General features: G+C 33.2%; 2 protein-coding genes across 3 annotated transcripts in view; both read right to left on the bottom strand.

The window, feature by feature from the left end:
* LOC123709279 (3-phosphoinositide-dependent protein kinase 1) overlaps positions 1–6,283 on the bottom strand; it is a 39,065-nt gene extending 32,782 nt beyond the window's left edge. The window contains exons 1-2 of the mRNA XM_045660471.1: positions 6,112–6,283; positions 3,614–3,681 (exon numbers count right to left, since the gene is read on the bottom strand). The gene's annotated coding sequence lies outside the window, so the exon portion shown is untranslated. The remainder of the gene's footprint in view (positions 1–3,613; positions 3,682–6,111) is intronic.
* A 406-nt stretch (positions 6,284–6,689) lies between these two features.
* Positions 6,690–13,488, bottom strand: LOC123710475 (DEAD-box ATP-dependent RNA helicase 20-like). 2 transcript variants are annotated; one of them, XM_045662397.1, is made up of 7 exons: positions 13,378–13,488; positions 13,172–13,270; positions 11,158–12,604; positions 10,856–11,084; positions 10,511–10,669; positions 9,950–10,426; positions 6,690–9,685 (listed from the first exon to the last, which is right to left on the bottom strand). In XM_045662397.1, exons 2-7 carry the CDS (start codon positions 13,204–13,206, stop codon positions 9,555–9,557), a joined length of 2,478 nt encoding a protein of 825 aa, XP_045518353.1. In that variant the 5' UTR covers positions 13,207–13,270; positions 13,378–13,488; the 3' UTR covers positions 6,690–9,554. The 2 variants fall into 2 exon arrangements, with proteins under 2 accessions (XP_045518353.1, XP_045518354.1); XM_045662398.1 differs by having other exon boundaries at positions 11,158–12,598.
* Positions 13,489–14,376: the final 888 nt, after the last annotated feature.

Below are 14,376 nucleotides of genomic sequence, written 5' to 3'. Positions count from 1 at the left end.
CAGACGATCGAAATAAACAGATACAAACAGGAAATTACAGTCGTGATATAACAACAGAGCGTTGCATTAAAAATCCATTATAATATGACGTTTTCAGAATTGAGAATAAATGTTCCTGATTCTAAAAATCAAACAACTAAAAAATCATTACTGCAATAATAACGGTGATAAATTACTTTCCATAATTAAATCTAATATGTATTGTAGCGCGAACTGGATTCACAAGAATGTGCTTTTATATAAATTTTGTAAAATGACTATAAGGAATTTTTGAAATGGATTCAGTAATTAGTTCGTTACAAAAACCCAAATCTTTTCTCTATAAATTTTCTCTTAGTTTAAATAGTAATAATATGATGTGATTGAAACTGAAAAAAAGGCAATTTTTTATATGTTTGTCAACAGCTATCTTTTGGACTATAAATACTTTATTCTTGAATGTTTACTATCTCTGTCTGAATATATCTACTGATAAAATGAAGGCTATAAGTCAAACCCACGCTACCTATTGCAAGTAGAAGCATAGCTTTATCAGTGGTAAAATTGCAATATACTGCTGTAATAAAATAAATTTATCCGGGAGTATATATATAGTCATATCTCTGAAGACAGATTAATTATGACCAAATAAATAGAAGACATATAAGTACATAAACAGAGGAGTTAACAAACATATTATGACACTTGAGGAGAAACCCAGTAAAAGCCGACTAACATATGAGTTCAACTGAATAGGTACATCACATTGAAAATACCAAACCACAAAGTAAAAATATTACATATATGAAAATCGTTTGTCATCGGCACGATACAATGAAATTTAATAATAAACACAAACATACATAACTTAAAATCTCAACCAAAATAAAGTTTAGAGAAACGTAAAGTTTTACGAGATAATAGAAAGGTCATGTTTTAAGTACAGTAGGTAAGATAACGCTGAATAAACAACAACAGTGCAAAGCAAACCGTGGCAGCTGCAAATAGATGGTGCAATCGTTTTGCAAAAACATCGCCTACGGCAAGGCTGTCGGCACTCGACACAGAGGCAACGCGTGCGACTCACAGATTTCTTCGTGATCACCAGTACAAGAATAATTTTTATTTACAGATTACTATATTTACAATGGCATCATTAAGATTCAATTATCTGTTTAAATTACTCGGGTCATTCGAGTTCCAGATATTCGTTAAACAAATATATTTTATTTGAGGTCGGATTCCAACTATAACTGTCGCTTGACATGAAAACGAATGAGTCGAGAGGTGGAAATTGTAATACAAACAAAACAAAAGACGTGTAGCGAATGAAGTAACTTCTCTGCCGTCAAAACAAGTTGCGCAACGAACTGGCATTCCGAGAGCCCTCGTTGCAGGGCAACCGGCGTCTACTCCACTTAGCTTTCCATTTCTATAAATAGAACCTATCTATTTTTTAGTGAAACACCTCTAATTCACTCTACCATTCATTCAATTGTTTCAATTTTTCATTTACCGTGCACCATATTGAGATATTTGTTAATAAAACATTTTTGTTAAGTAAATATAATTGTAAGATAATTATAAATTTAAACAAAGGTTATTATGTTTCCAGAGTTATCAAAAGTTCGGTGGGTGCAGCAAGATTAACAGCTCAATATTGTTAACGCAGTTATTTGTTGAATATTTCGACAATTCGGCGACAATTACAGTCGGTATCCTTTGTGATCGGACAGTTCGTGATTATGACACCATTACATTCCAAAATGAACGCAAAACCGTTATGTAACGTAGAAAGTTGCAAGTCTCATTTACCGTACAACGGTATTCCACTCGACTCTCGTAAAGCTGTACTGTCTGCTATTTTATTGATTTTCATTAGGAATTATTTACACACACAATAGACACTATTATTACCATTAAGGTATAATGTTGATATGTTTGACATATCAACCACTTTTCTAAACTTTAAGCCCTCTGGCATAGTGTCTCGTGGGCTCGCCGCGTTCCACTATGTGGAACTAGCCGCCCACTGAAGTATTTCCGAACCAATTCGACGTAGGGTCCTTCAAGGAAAGAGCGTAACAATTCTTGAAAGGCCGGCAACGCACTTGCGAGCCTTCTGGCGATGTGAGTGTCCATGGGCGGCGGTATCGCTTAACATCAGGTGAGCCTCTTGCCCGTTTGCCTGCTATTACATAAAAAAAAGTGTGGCCGGAGGTATCACTTAACTTCAGCTGGGCTTCCTGCCTGCCCTGTGGTCTATAAAAACTTGAAAAGATAGCTAGCTTGTTGCCTTTTACTATTTGAATATTGTTTTACTCTTTTAGTTTCTGTTTCAAGACAAAATATTAAACGTTTTCTATCACCGAGTTGCAAATATCATATCATCAGGCACGAGTATCACACAACAATAAACAATGGAAAATCTAAATATACATTTTATGATCAATTTTACGTGTTTACATCATAAGAGAAACCATAGAGTATCGGCCTCGCATTGAATGCAATTATGGAGGAGAAGCATTTACAACCTCGGTCACGTTGTTTTGTTTGTAAACACATGGTACATGCCGAAGGTTGTTACTAGTTTCACTTTACAAAGGAAATGTCTCACGTACTACGTATCCGCTTTGGACTATAAATTAACTTGAACAATTAATTCTTGAATAAAGCGAATAATAAATAAATAAAACTTTTATTGAACAGAAATATGGTAATGACAAAGTTGATTATCAATAAATGAATATATTAATCTAACTTATAGAGAAATGTTTTTATTGTAATAGGGAAGCCCACGATGCTAAATGGGGATTTACCGATTGAGTTGCAAAGCTAAGATATTAAAAATATATAGATTTAAAATTAAAATAAACTTCCATGGTCATACTCGAGCGCGTCAGATATTGATAACATCCATGTCCTACGTATTTCGAATAATGTAGGTATGTTAATCTAATTGTGTGTATAATGAGGGTAGTCGTACGTAACGGTTGAAAATGAGAAAATTTTTTTAATCGAGCGTTCAGATTTTCTAAGGGGATGTTAAGTGAACCTAAAAGACCTCTCCATATGGTTTGACAATTTGCATGTGACGCAAACTCGCTGCCATTATTAGAAGATGAATACCTAATCGCGTCAGATCAACATATACATATATGGTTCATTTTTATGTCCTAGACGTGCTGTCTCATAATCTAACGATTATCTGGAGCGATTCGCCTAAACTAAATTTAAAAAAAAATGGAGGTACTTAACAATGTATCCACGGTACATTAATCTGCCACGCTATATCTATATATAGTAATCCCGTAAATCAAAAGTAAATTAAAAACAACAAAATAAATACTCAAGTATTACGGTTTTGTTGTTTTCAATTTAAATTTTTGTAAACAATAATAATTTTATATCATTCACGCCTTTTCAATATCTTATTACGAGTCGAAACTGTATAGAAAAAGGTAATTACGATTCGTAATTTGGGTAAACAGGCCCTCAGTATTGAGTAAAATCTTATACGTTTTTGACATACGAGACACTCTGAAACTTTCACGCAAATTGTTGCTGGTTCGAAAAGGTAACCTAACCTAACCTAATCCACAAAGAAATCATGAATAATTGTGTTTATTCTTACCTTGTATCAGAATCTCAGACACCTTCACCTACTTGAAGACATGCTGCCACGACTCGTACTCTGCTAACCTAAAATAACGCATATGTTAACATTTCTAAATAAAAAAGAATCATTTATTTAACCTACAAAGTAATAATAAAAATTATTTTAAAAAAAATTAAAAAAAAATTAAAGTTTGGTCCCTGTGGCAGTGTACCTTTAACGCTGGCAGCATTTTCTCACTGTATAGCGATACTTATTCGTTGAGCCAGGAAAGGACCAGCTCTGTGATGCCAACTTAAACCTATAATAATTTGCGCCTGTGCACTTTAACCCTACGGCCTAAGAGTCTACTCCAAAGGGAACGAAATCGAAGTTGGAAAATGATTTTAAATCTAAAAAACACGCCTATACAGAAACGTTTCTATAATTTTTAACTTTTAATATATATGTAAACAAAATACATAATTAATGGGTGTCTATAGATGTATATCTTGCAACTGACATTCTATAGATTTACTTGAAAAAAGAATTATAATGTCAAATTAAATGACCAAGCCAATAAATGTAAAAAAAAACTGCACAGAGACTAATATTTTGTTTTTCGAATTTAATATCGTCTTTCGCCGTTATTCACAGATGATAAGATAGATAATGTAAATTGAGATTCATATAGAGTTCTATGAATCTTACTCTAAGGCGACATCGAAAACATTTAAACACGTATCTACATATATTACGAGAGAAACGTATTGTAGGGTGAACAAGCCAGTTTACCGACCACTTACGAACACTTAAACACAATTTTTTTTATACAACAGGGGCCAAACGAGCAGTTGATGACGCGGCTTATCTGATGTTAAGTGATTTCGCTGCATATGGACACTATCAATGTCAGAGGGCTCACGAGTACTCGCGGTGCAAGCAGTGGCCCAGAGTGTAGTACCGTCTTGCCTTGCCGAGCACACCAATTCCGATAAGACTTCACGCCGGTTTTCTGTGAGACAGTGGTACTACCCCGGTCGTGCCTGTCTATTTGGTTCAAGACACTCTCACTAGAAAGTTGATCACCATATCGTGTTTAAAGTCGTTATACGTCATGATACTATTTGTTACCTTGTTTATTCGAAACTCGATGACTATAAATAGCTTCGAAAACAAATGCATCTCAGAATCTTATTGAAACGTAAGTAGAACAGTTTTTATAACGCTTGCTATAACAAATAAGGCTTTATATAAAAATAAGTATTGTACTTTTAATGTTTATTTTATTAAAAATAATGTTATCTTTTGGAGTCCGCCTAACTGATTGTAAACGAAATATGTTTCCTTATACTTAACTGCAGATCTAAATAAATATCTCATATTCGTTTCCTGAATCTCTCACAATAAAAAATAAACATAAAAGCTTAAATTTACTATTTAATTTTACTTTTTATTATTACTGTGTGCTGTGGTTGTAATTGGCCTTAGCTCAGCATTATGCTGAGGAGCAGAGTTGTTCCGCAGCGCTGGTCATTCTGCCAGAGACCACAGCAGCTATGTTTGCGCCTCAGTCCCAAAAAACAAATAAACATATAATACTCAGTAGAAACAAATAATAATTATAGTAAAAGTTAGCAGTTTTTAGCAATTAAGAAAAAAATGCAAATTAAATAAAAAATAAAAATAATTGTATTTAATAAAATAAACCTCATATTCATAATAATAGCTAGAGAAAAGCATATACCGGAATAAAAAATATATTGTACTGTCTCACAGTTATGTTATGTCAAAAATATTTTAGTTAGTCGATGTTTAAATTTACGAAGTCTCCAATTGGACTTAAACTGGCACGTTCACCCTATGTGGTTTTAAATAGGCATATACATATTTTCATTCCCAAAATGTATGATGAAATATTTTTTGACTATTTTATTACATGGAATAAATCATTTTTACATTATTTTCTTAAATTGCAGAGGTCCTAGACCTGATTCACGCTATGGTTGTATTGCTCATAACCAACCCACATTGTACGAGTTTAACGTTTGTCTAGACATCTGTACAATGGTTTTGCATTAAAAAGCTTTTGTTACATTTTTCGTTAGAAAAATCTAGCATTTGTAGCATTTACGACTCATTTTATGAATTAAAGATGTTAAGGGGACGGTGCCTACTACCTTTTTTTGTATTGTGGCCACTACATAAGTTACGTTGGCAACTAGGCAACTGTTTACTGTTTAGCTTTTACTAAAGACTTCGATACCTACTGAAAGTAAATTATTTACTCACCATTTAGCTCACGAACGTGTTTTATTTTTTCTTAAATAATAAAATGTGTATCTATCGACATTGGCAAGATTAGATTCAAGGCCGTTTACGAGGAATATGTATAATTTTGTGAAAGTTGGGTTATGTCTGAGATAATATTGTACGAAATCAATAACATTTAGTAAAAAACGCTAACTGATAGATACGCCATATTAGTGTTATATATTATATACTAACTATAAGTGGTAAGGTTTTAGTAATATTACCAATTCAATTTGGAGATTTCCTTAAAAGTTGACCTCGTTTTTGTCAGGATTTTTTCCCAGTATGTATGTATTTTACTAGAATACAATTGTAATTTCTTCACGTCACTCGAAAACAATATCACAATATAGTTTATTTTTTGTAACATAACATCTTACAGTAAAAAAAAGGTTTTATCACCTTATCGGACAGACACAAGTCATAGACCTAAACGTCAAAAAACCATAATACGAAAGCTTGACTGTTGACGTGATCGCGTAACGACATCTATTGAGGGATTTGGAAACTATGTTAGTAATCCAACGGAATGAATGAACTCGTTGCGTGTACATTGGGCAAAATGTTTAGTATAAAATTATAGATGGCATAAGGAAAAATTCTAAAGAAAAGTTATTAATGAAACTATACAGTAGTGTTTCTGTTACTTTATAGTAACTACTAAGACTATTTTAACAAGTTTTCAGTCAAAGCCGAGTTTATTAGAATATTGAGATTAAAAAATTAAATATGCCATTATAACTGAAGCATAGCTTCGTAGGTGATTAACTCAGTATAGGATATAAATAATAAAATGCCAGCATAATTACATCAATTTATTAATCGGAATTTAATACTGTATTACATAGAAGAAATGCACTTCTTAGAAACATTCAGAAGACCTCCCTTTGGGACAGTTATGTATGGAGCCTCCCTCCATTTCTCATACAAACATTTTACGTTTGAATTTGTCTTAAACTCTTTTAAGAATTCATGAAGATCTGCATTGCCACATACTTAAAAATCTATACTTTTGTCAAATGGTTTTCTTTCCAAATAAATTATTAGTATAGCAACTACAAAATGCCTATGAAATAGTTGACTCTGGTTGAATAAATAAAATTTTGCAAATTAACAACAAATAATAAATCATTTTGTAACGTTACTCTGTCGCTGCCACTATGTAAATAACACAAGTAATATTTAGCATCACAACAAAGAGTAGGATTACTTATCAAACCAAATCATACCTAAAATTCAAATTGGTGACCCTTTTAGAAAGACATTTTGACACATATCCAACATAGTGAATAATAAATTTGAGGGAAAACACACAGCACGAGATACTACCAATATAAATAGACATTTTACTTCACTCAGTCAAAGTGGAACGAGTATAAAATATTCAAATAGAAATAATCATAATCAGTCTTATTTAGAGAAAAGTTATCAATAACGCGATGAGAGTATTAATACGCGTCTTTGATTAAAATTTATTATCACAATACAATATGTCAGATATGATGTCATTCCTTCCCTTGGACGTAACTAGTATATAAATTGCCTGTTAAGCTACTTAGTGTTATTATCACAGTTGTTTAGTAGAGGTGGGTCAGTACTTTGTACATAATAAATACAGGAGCTCCCTGCAAGTCTGCGACCGTACTCGACACGACACGTTTGCCGATATTATACGCACTATCTACTCTAGCCCGAACGCCCTAATTCCAATAAATTATCTTTGTATAACAGCTTTCACAAACTAACAGCAGGACAGGCTAGAAGGCTCATCTTTGAGATGAAATTATGCATAATTATACTCTATCAATGCAGTCTTTCTCTTATAATGTACATAAAAATTAAACCTCGTATCCGACATGACCCATACGAGGCCCACATAGTGTTAACCCCTCATAATTCCCCCACTACCCGTGTGCATTAAACGTACATCAACAATGCTTCGAGATGTAGTCTATAGTAGGATTAGGATAATAACTATTACGTCCCTTTTGAACTGGTACAATTTTGTCACCTCTAGATAAATTGTGAAACTAAACTGAATAACAATAAAATAGTAAACCTTACAGCTATCATATATTATTTATTATCTGTGAATGACTTGAAAGCTTTATAGTCAAATGTCTGTGTAATTTGCTCAAATTGTTAAAAAAATATATTTTTGTCACTTTCCAAACTAAGGAAGTGTTCTTATGTATTAACAATTGACCAACAAAACGATAGGTTTCAGTTATGAAATATCACAGATTATTTTACTCTTTGGACAGTAATGGGCCTCTGGAACATTGCAGCAAAGTGTCAGCTGTGTTTTGTACCAATTGACGTCGCTCATTTAAGCTCTAAGAACCCTTTTACGTACAAAGAATTTCCAGTAATTAACTACTAGATACAAATGTGAGATACAATTACAAAAATAATGAAAAACAATATGATGAAATGAAACCACTTATCTTTCTAAGAAACGAATGTATCCGCTGTTATAGGTCATCTATAAAGATCAAAATATATTAATCTTCCTATGTTAAATGCATGTATTTACATTTCTAACCTTTTGAATGAGGAATTTAAAAATCCAAAACCTTAATGTCTATATCGACTTGATGTAGACTCATACTTCTAGGCATAATACTCAATAGATCTAATTTCATATAAAATAAACTTGACCCAATGTGACAATATCACATTAAAAAAGGAAATATGTTTTTATCTGGCAATACAGATTGTCTGCAATATCAAAAGCATTTTAAATTTCTTACTCTAAGTTGTCCCTCATTTTCACTGGATAATAAGATCATCATTAACAATTAAATAATTTATATAAAATATTATTCAGATACTACGACGTTAGCAAACCTTCCCTATAATTTCACTCATCTTCTATATGTTTCGTGCATTTCGTACATCATACAGACATTTAAAACGAAAGGCACCCGGTTACATAGAGGGTACCGACACCGACTACTCTAAATACTACCACATTCAAATACAATCATTAAATTTAATTATTCATATATTGAAAACCAATCTTTCCAGAAGAACTAACAATACATGTACTACAATAATTCAAATTTAATGACGAATTTAACTGTGGTTATAGTGATTTACATCTAAATGGTGGATATGACATTCTGCTCATTAAAAACCACCAATGGAAAGTTTTTTGTTAGCCATACAAACAATTATAAATATCATCCAAACTTTTAACTAACTGTAAAGAAAGCAATGATTTAAAAATTTAAAGTTTTAGTACAAACTTGGTAATGTTTTTGTGCTAAATATGGAACCTAAAATTAATGGCTAACAAACAACAATCCCTTAAACTAACACACTTATTATGAATAATTAGTAATTGAAATTGATCTGAAAGATTCACAAACATTTACTTTCAATATTCAAGTATGACTTTCATGGAGATTATACCGTCATTACTTTTGTCAGTTAGAACATTTTCGAAAAACAGAATTTGCAACTTCAGATCTTTGAAAAAACCCATTTCCCAATAGAGCTCCAAACCAATTAAGTATTAAGTCAATGAAGAGCAAAGTTGAGAAATATGAAACTTAAGATACCTAATACAAAACTATAATATGTAACCTTGAAATATGAAGTTACCAGAATCCTCAATGTTTAATTAATTAAAAAACTAAATAATAATTGTTAGTAAGAGTGTTTACTGCTGTACGGGGGCTGCGTATAACAACGGGCCGGGGGGCAGATGCGGGTAGGGCACGCCCCCTCCCACCGCTGCCTGGTAACCGCATGGCCCGCCACCACCTACGCCACCGCCATAGAACTTGCCACCTGTAATTCAAAAACTCTCTTAGTGTACTCAATTCAAACACTTTACCAGCTTTATTAAGTACACATATATCTCTTTTTGATTTCTATTAGATATGTAACATATTTTGGTCCAATTTGAACAAGTTATAATTATTGCATAGGCTAACATTGACAACACCTTATAAACAAATTTAAAATATATAATTATAATAAAAAGCTGATAAATCTAGTTCACATAACACATTTAAATCACCATTTAAGTAAAATACCAAGTTTAAAACATACCAAGCATATCCTGGTGGTGGGGATGCATCTGCGGGTAATGTGCAGCAGCATAGTGAGGTGGGGGTGATCCAAATGAAGATCCTGAGCCACTGGATTTGTTGCCTCCTGCATTATTGTTGCGGTATTGTTGTCCATTATTACGTGTATTATTGTAGGGCCTTTGACCATACCCATTTTGGTTATTGTAGGCATTTTGATAACCATTATTGTAACCTCCTTGATATGTGCCCATTGAATCAAAAACATTAGGACTTGGGAAGGGTACAGTTTTTTGATAATTGTTCTGTCTATAGCCCTGGTTATTTTGAGTTTGGTTGGAAAATCTTGGTGGTTGCTGAGTGAATGTGTGGGTTTGAATAGAGTTTTGACCATCATCACTACCACCACTTGCCATTTTATTATTCCACTGGTTACTCTTTTGGCGTGGTGAACTAGATCCACTGTTGTTTTCTTTCCGTTGCTGCCAACGATTACGTCCTGTTGAAATTATCAACAATATTATTTCTCTCAATGTCATAAGGTAGAAATAAATAAATATATATATATATAAATGGATCTTACCAGAGCTGTTATTGTTGTTTCTAGCCATATCATTTAACTTTGTGGGTGGGTTTTGTCCAGTCTCTTTTAGGACTCCAACTAAAGCACGAGCTTGACGAGCATCACCACTTGTAAAGTAAGTGTATGCTGTACCAGATTGCTGGCATCGCCCCGTGCGGCCTAATCAATAAATATATAAAATTTACATACGGTTGAAATAACAATGATAGAGATTGCCTATTTTCTGAATGTTTTACTATCTTACATAAGAATGCAGCATGCATGTCTTTTCTAGAACTCAAAATATATTAAATATGGTTTTTAAGAAAAGTTATTCAAACGTTAAGTTTTAAAAAAAACCCTTACCAATTCTATGAATATAATCTTCAGAGGAATTAGGATAGTCAAAATTGACGACGAATTTTACATCTTCGACATCTAAACCGCGAGCAGCTACGTCGGTAGCAATCAATATGGTCGTAGAACCATTACGGAACTCTGTAAGCACTGCGTCACGCTCTGGTTGAGACTTGTCTCCATGAATAGCTAGAGCTTTGTACCCGTTACGTCGAACAGCACGAGCAATGTCGTCAACCTGAAATTAAATATTTTATTAAGTCAAAATATTTACATAGAACTTGATAAACGAACATAAACATTACACTTACTTTCTTCTTTGTTTCAACAAAAACAATGACCTTATTGTCTTTCTCTGAAGCTATCTCTTTTAGAAGGTTGCTTAGTTTTGCTTCTTTCTCATGTTCCTCACATACTTCAATAATTTGTTTAATATTGTTATTTGCAGAAAGGTTTAGAGAGCCAATGTTAACTTTAATGTAATCCGTTAAAAAATCTTCAGCTAAGGCTTGAATTTCCTTAGGCCATGTGGCAGACCACATCAAAACTTGCCTGTCCGGGCGTATCTGTTCAATAATTTTCCGGATTTGAGGCTCGAATCCCATATCCAGCATCCTGTCAGCTTCATCCAAAACTAAATATGTGCAGCGGCGCAAGTTTGTGGTTCCACGTTCTAAAAAGTCAATAAGGCGACCAGGAGTAGCAATGACAATTTCCACACCTCTTTCTAAGTCTCTAGCTTGTGGGCCTTTAGGTGATCCACCAAATAGACAAGTGTTTCTTATGCAACCACGTGCGCTGTAAGCTTGAGCAACAGATTGAATCTGCTGAGCTAATTCTCTTGTTGGAGCCAGAATTAAGGCAATTGGACCATCACCTCTCTGGATCCTTTGTTGATGAACAATGTGAACAGCAGCAGGTAACATATAAGCAAGGGTTTTTCCTGAACCAGTAGATGCTATACCAACCATATCACGACCAGATAAAGCAATAGGCCATCCTTGTGCCTGAATACCAGTTGGATCTTCATAACCCTGTTCTTTGATAGTGTTTAGAATGTGGTCAGGGAAATTTCCTTCATCAAATTTTTGATTTGGTCTAGGTATATTATTACCACTAACAGTTATTTCTTTTGTTGATCTAAATTGTTGGACTTCCTCTTCAGAACGGGCATCTACATTAGCATGAGGTTTATAGAAATTCTTCTCAATTTCTTCAAGCTGTCCCATGTCCCATACAGGCTTAACTAACCCATCACCTGGGTGTTTAGCTTTGCGACTTTGTAGTTTACGATCATTAAAGTCCTGTGATTGCCCACTGTTGTTAGAGTTATAGGCTTTCTTTTGCATATACTGCTGCTGCTGACCATTAGTAGGTGACCCGTTTGGATTATTGTAGTTTTTAGGACCAAAGTTATTCTTCTGGAAGCTAGGTTTGGGTCCCCCAAAATCATTTTTAGAATTGTAAAATTGCATATTATTACTGCCTGACGCATTTTCTCCATCATACTCATTTTTCTTTTGCATGTTTTGATTATTATAGTTATTCCTTGGCCTATATTCCTTAGGCCCCCCAAAATCATCATTTCGGTTAGCATTAAAATCTGGTCTCACTCCATTAAAATCATTCCTGGGTCTAAAATTTTTATTACCCATGTTGTTTCTAGGAGCAAAGTTCTTAGGTCCCCCAAACTCGTACATTCGATTGAGATAAGGCATCTTACCGAATTGTTCATTCTGATCTAACCGAGGCCTGAAACTATTAGACAATGATTTTCGAACTGGTAATAAACTTATTTTAAAAATAGTTATTTATGAACAAAACTTATGTAGCTAAGGTCTATGAATACACTCCAGAAATGTACATGTGTAACATTGCATGGTGAGCATTTGGTAATCAGTGACTTAAAGGTACTTATTTCATTAAAAAAAATAATTTATAATTGGCGCCTCCCCACTATACAAACAAACCCTATGTTTTAAAGACCTTTGAAATAAATACCGATTCTGGATATTAGCTACCTACGCAATGGACGACTGTGAAGGTCAATAATTCCGCGCATGGTAGATAGTTATGCATGATAAATGTATCCTGCTATTTCATATAGACAAAGTAATTATTATAGAAATTCTATTTTTCTATTCAAAATTAAGAAAAACACATGAGGAGCTACCTTTGTAGCTTAGATACCATGATTATCAGCTGTGAGCTGAACAAAGTGAATTTCACAAAATGGCCGCCCGTATCCGCATTCAAGTTTCTTGGTTTACAATGTCCTACTATGTTTAAAAAGCGTTAATTATTTGTATTTTAAACAAAACTTACATTGGGTGTTGATTGTGAAAACTGTTGTACTGCATTTTGAATCCTTTAAGTTTTTACGACCCCGGGAAAGGTGGTATACGTGGTGTGAATGGAAAGTATCTGTAACGAAGCATACAATTTCGAAATCTAGATTTGAAAAGTATATTAACACTATGTAACTTGTATTAATTGTTAGTTAATTCACTATGATTAATATATTAACTTACCTCTCAAACGAGAGAATTTAAAAATAAAATAAATGTGTCATTCACCAGAATCCACCTAGCAGACCCGGCGAACGAACAACTCGATAATGAAAATAATATGGCCGTCGTCGGAGCAGTGTTGCTAGCAATAAGTAAGCTCCTTTCGAACACCCAATATCAACGGAATTGATTTATATTAAAGACCGCTGAAGTAAAAATAAAGTATTATTATAATATTTAGAGAGTATACTATTCCTTCGTGCGGTATATGTCAACACATAATTCAAACTCAGGATTGGATAGGTCCTAATCCTAATTTGGTTTGAATTAGAAAGGAACATGTAGTGTAAATTTATTATTAGATCAAACCAAAATTATCAGATTTCAAGTGGAAAATGTTTTACACTAAAATCTATAATTTTATTTCATTTAAAACGTGCATAATATTTGGTATTTTCAATTAGGCATATACAAAGCACTAAAATATTCTAAAACTTCTAAAAATCTTCTATTTTTATAAAAAAAAACACTTTCAATATTTATTAGGCCTATTGTTTTTACTGCTTAAAAGTTCCTTACATTTGGATGATCCAAAATTTTAAATCAAAATCATAAATGTGTAACCGATAGTGAGTTTTTTAACATTTAATAATAATATTTCTATAGTTTATACAAATAACAGCTAAAATTTGTGGAAAATATGAAAACTTATAACTGGCAGCCCAGGTTTCATCACTGAAACCGGAAAAGGAAATCATATCTTGACGAAGTATTGATTTTAGTATTGCACGTCTACAAAAATGGACGGAGCGGGGTATAGGATTCTAATGATCCGTTAAAACTATTGCCATAATATAAAAAAGAAACTACTAATCCCTAATGATCCCAAGTGTTTTTAAAGGGATAAATGATTTTGATTGATAAATTATAACAAAAATATATTTTTCATTTTTTTGTTCACTGTGCAGCAAGCGGTCCATGTTATAGAATGTTTGTAATGAAGATGTACATAGTAAATGA

Source organism: Pieris brassicae, chromosome 5 (assembly GCF_905147105.1).
Source record: "Pieris brassicae chromosome 5, ilPieBrab1.1, whole genome shotgun sequence".
Classification (NCBI taxonomy): Eukaryota; Metazoa; Arthropoda; class Insecta; order Lepidoptera; family Pieridae; genus Pieris; species Pieris brassicae.
The sequence above is the reverse complement of the archived record's forward strand: the minus strand, read 5'-3'. Positions and strand labels throughout refer to the sequence as shown.

Bases quoted from the DNA above. Each gene is read 5' to 3' on its own strand.
- LOC123710475 (XM_045662397.1), bottom strand. From the start codon at position 13,206: ATGCAGTACAACAGTTTTCACAATCAACACCCAAT. The intron at 11,085-11,157 runs GTAAGTGTAATG...ATTTAATTTCAG, and splicing joins TTGTTGAAACAAAGAAGAAA to GTTGACGACATTGCTCGTGC. The intron at 10,427-10,510 runs GTAAGATCCATT...TAATTTCAACAG, and splicing joins AAACAACAATAACAGCTCTG to GACGTAATCGTTGGCAGCAA.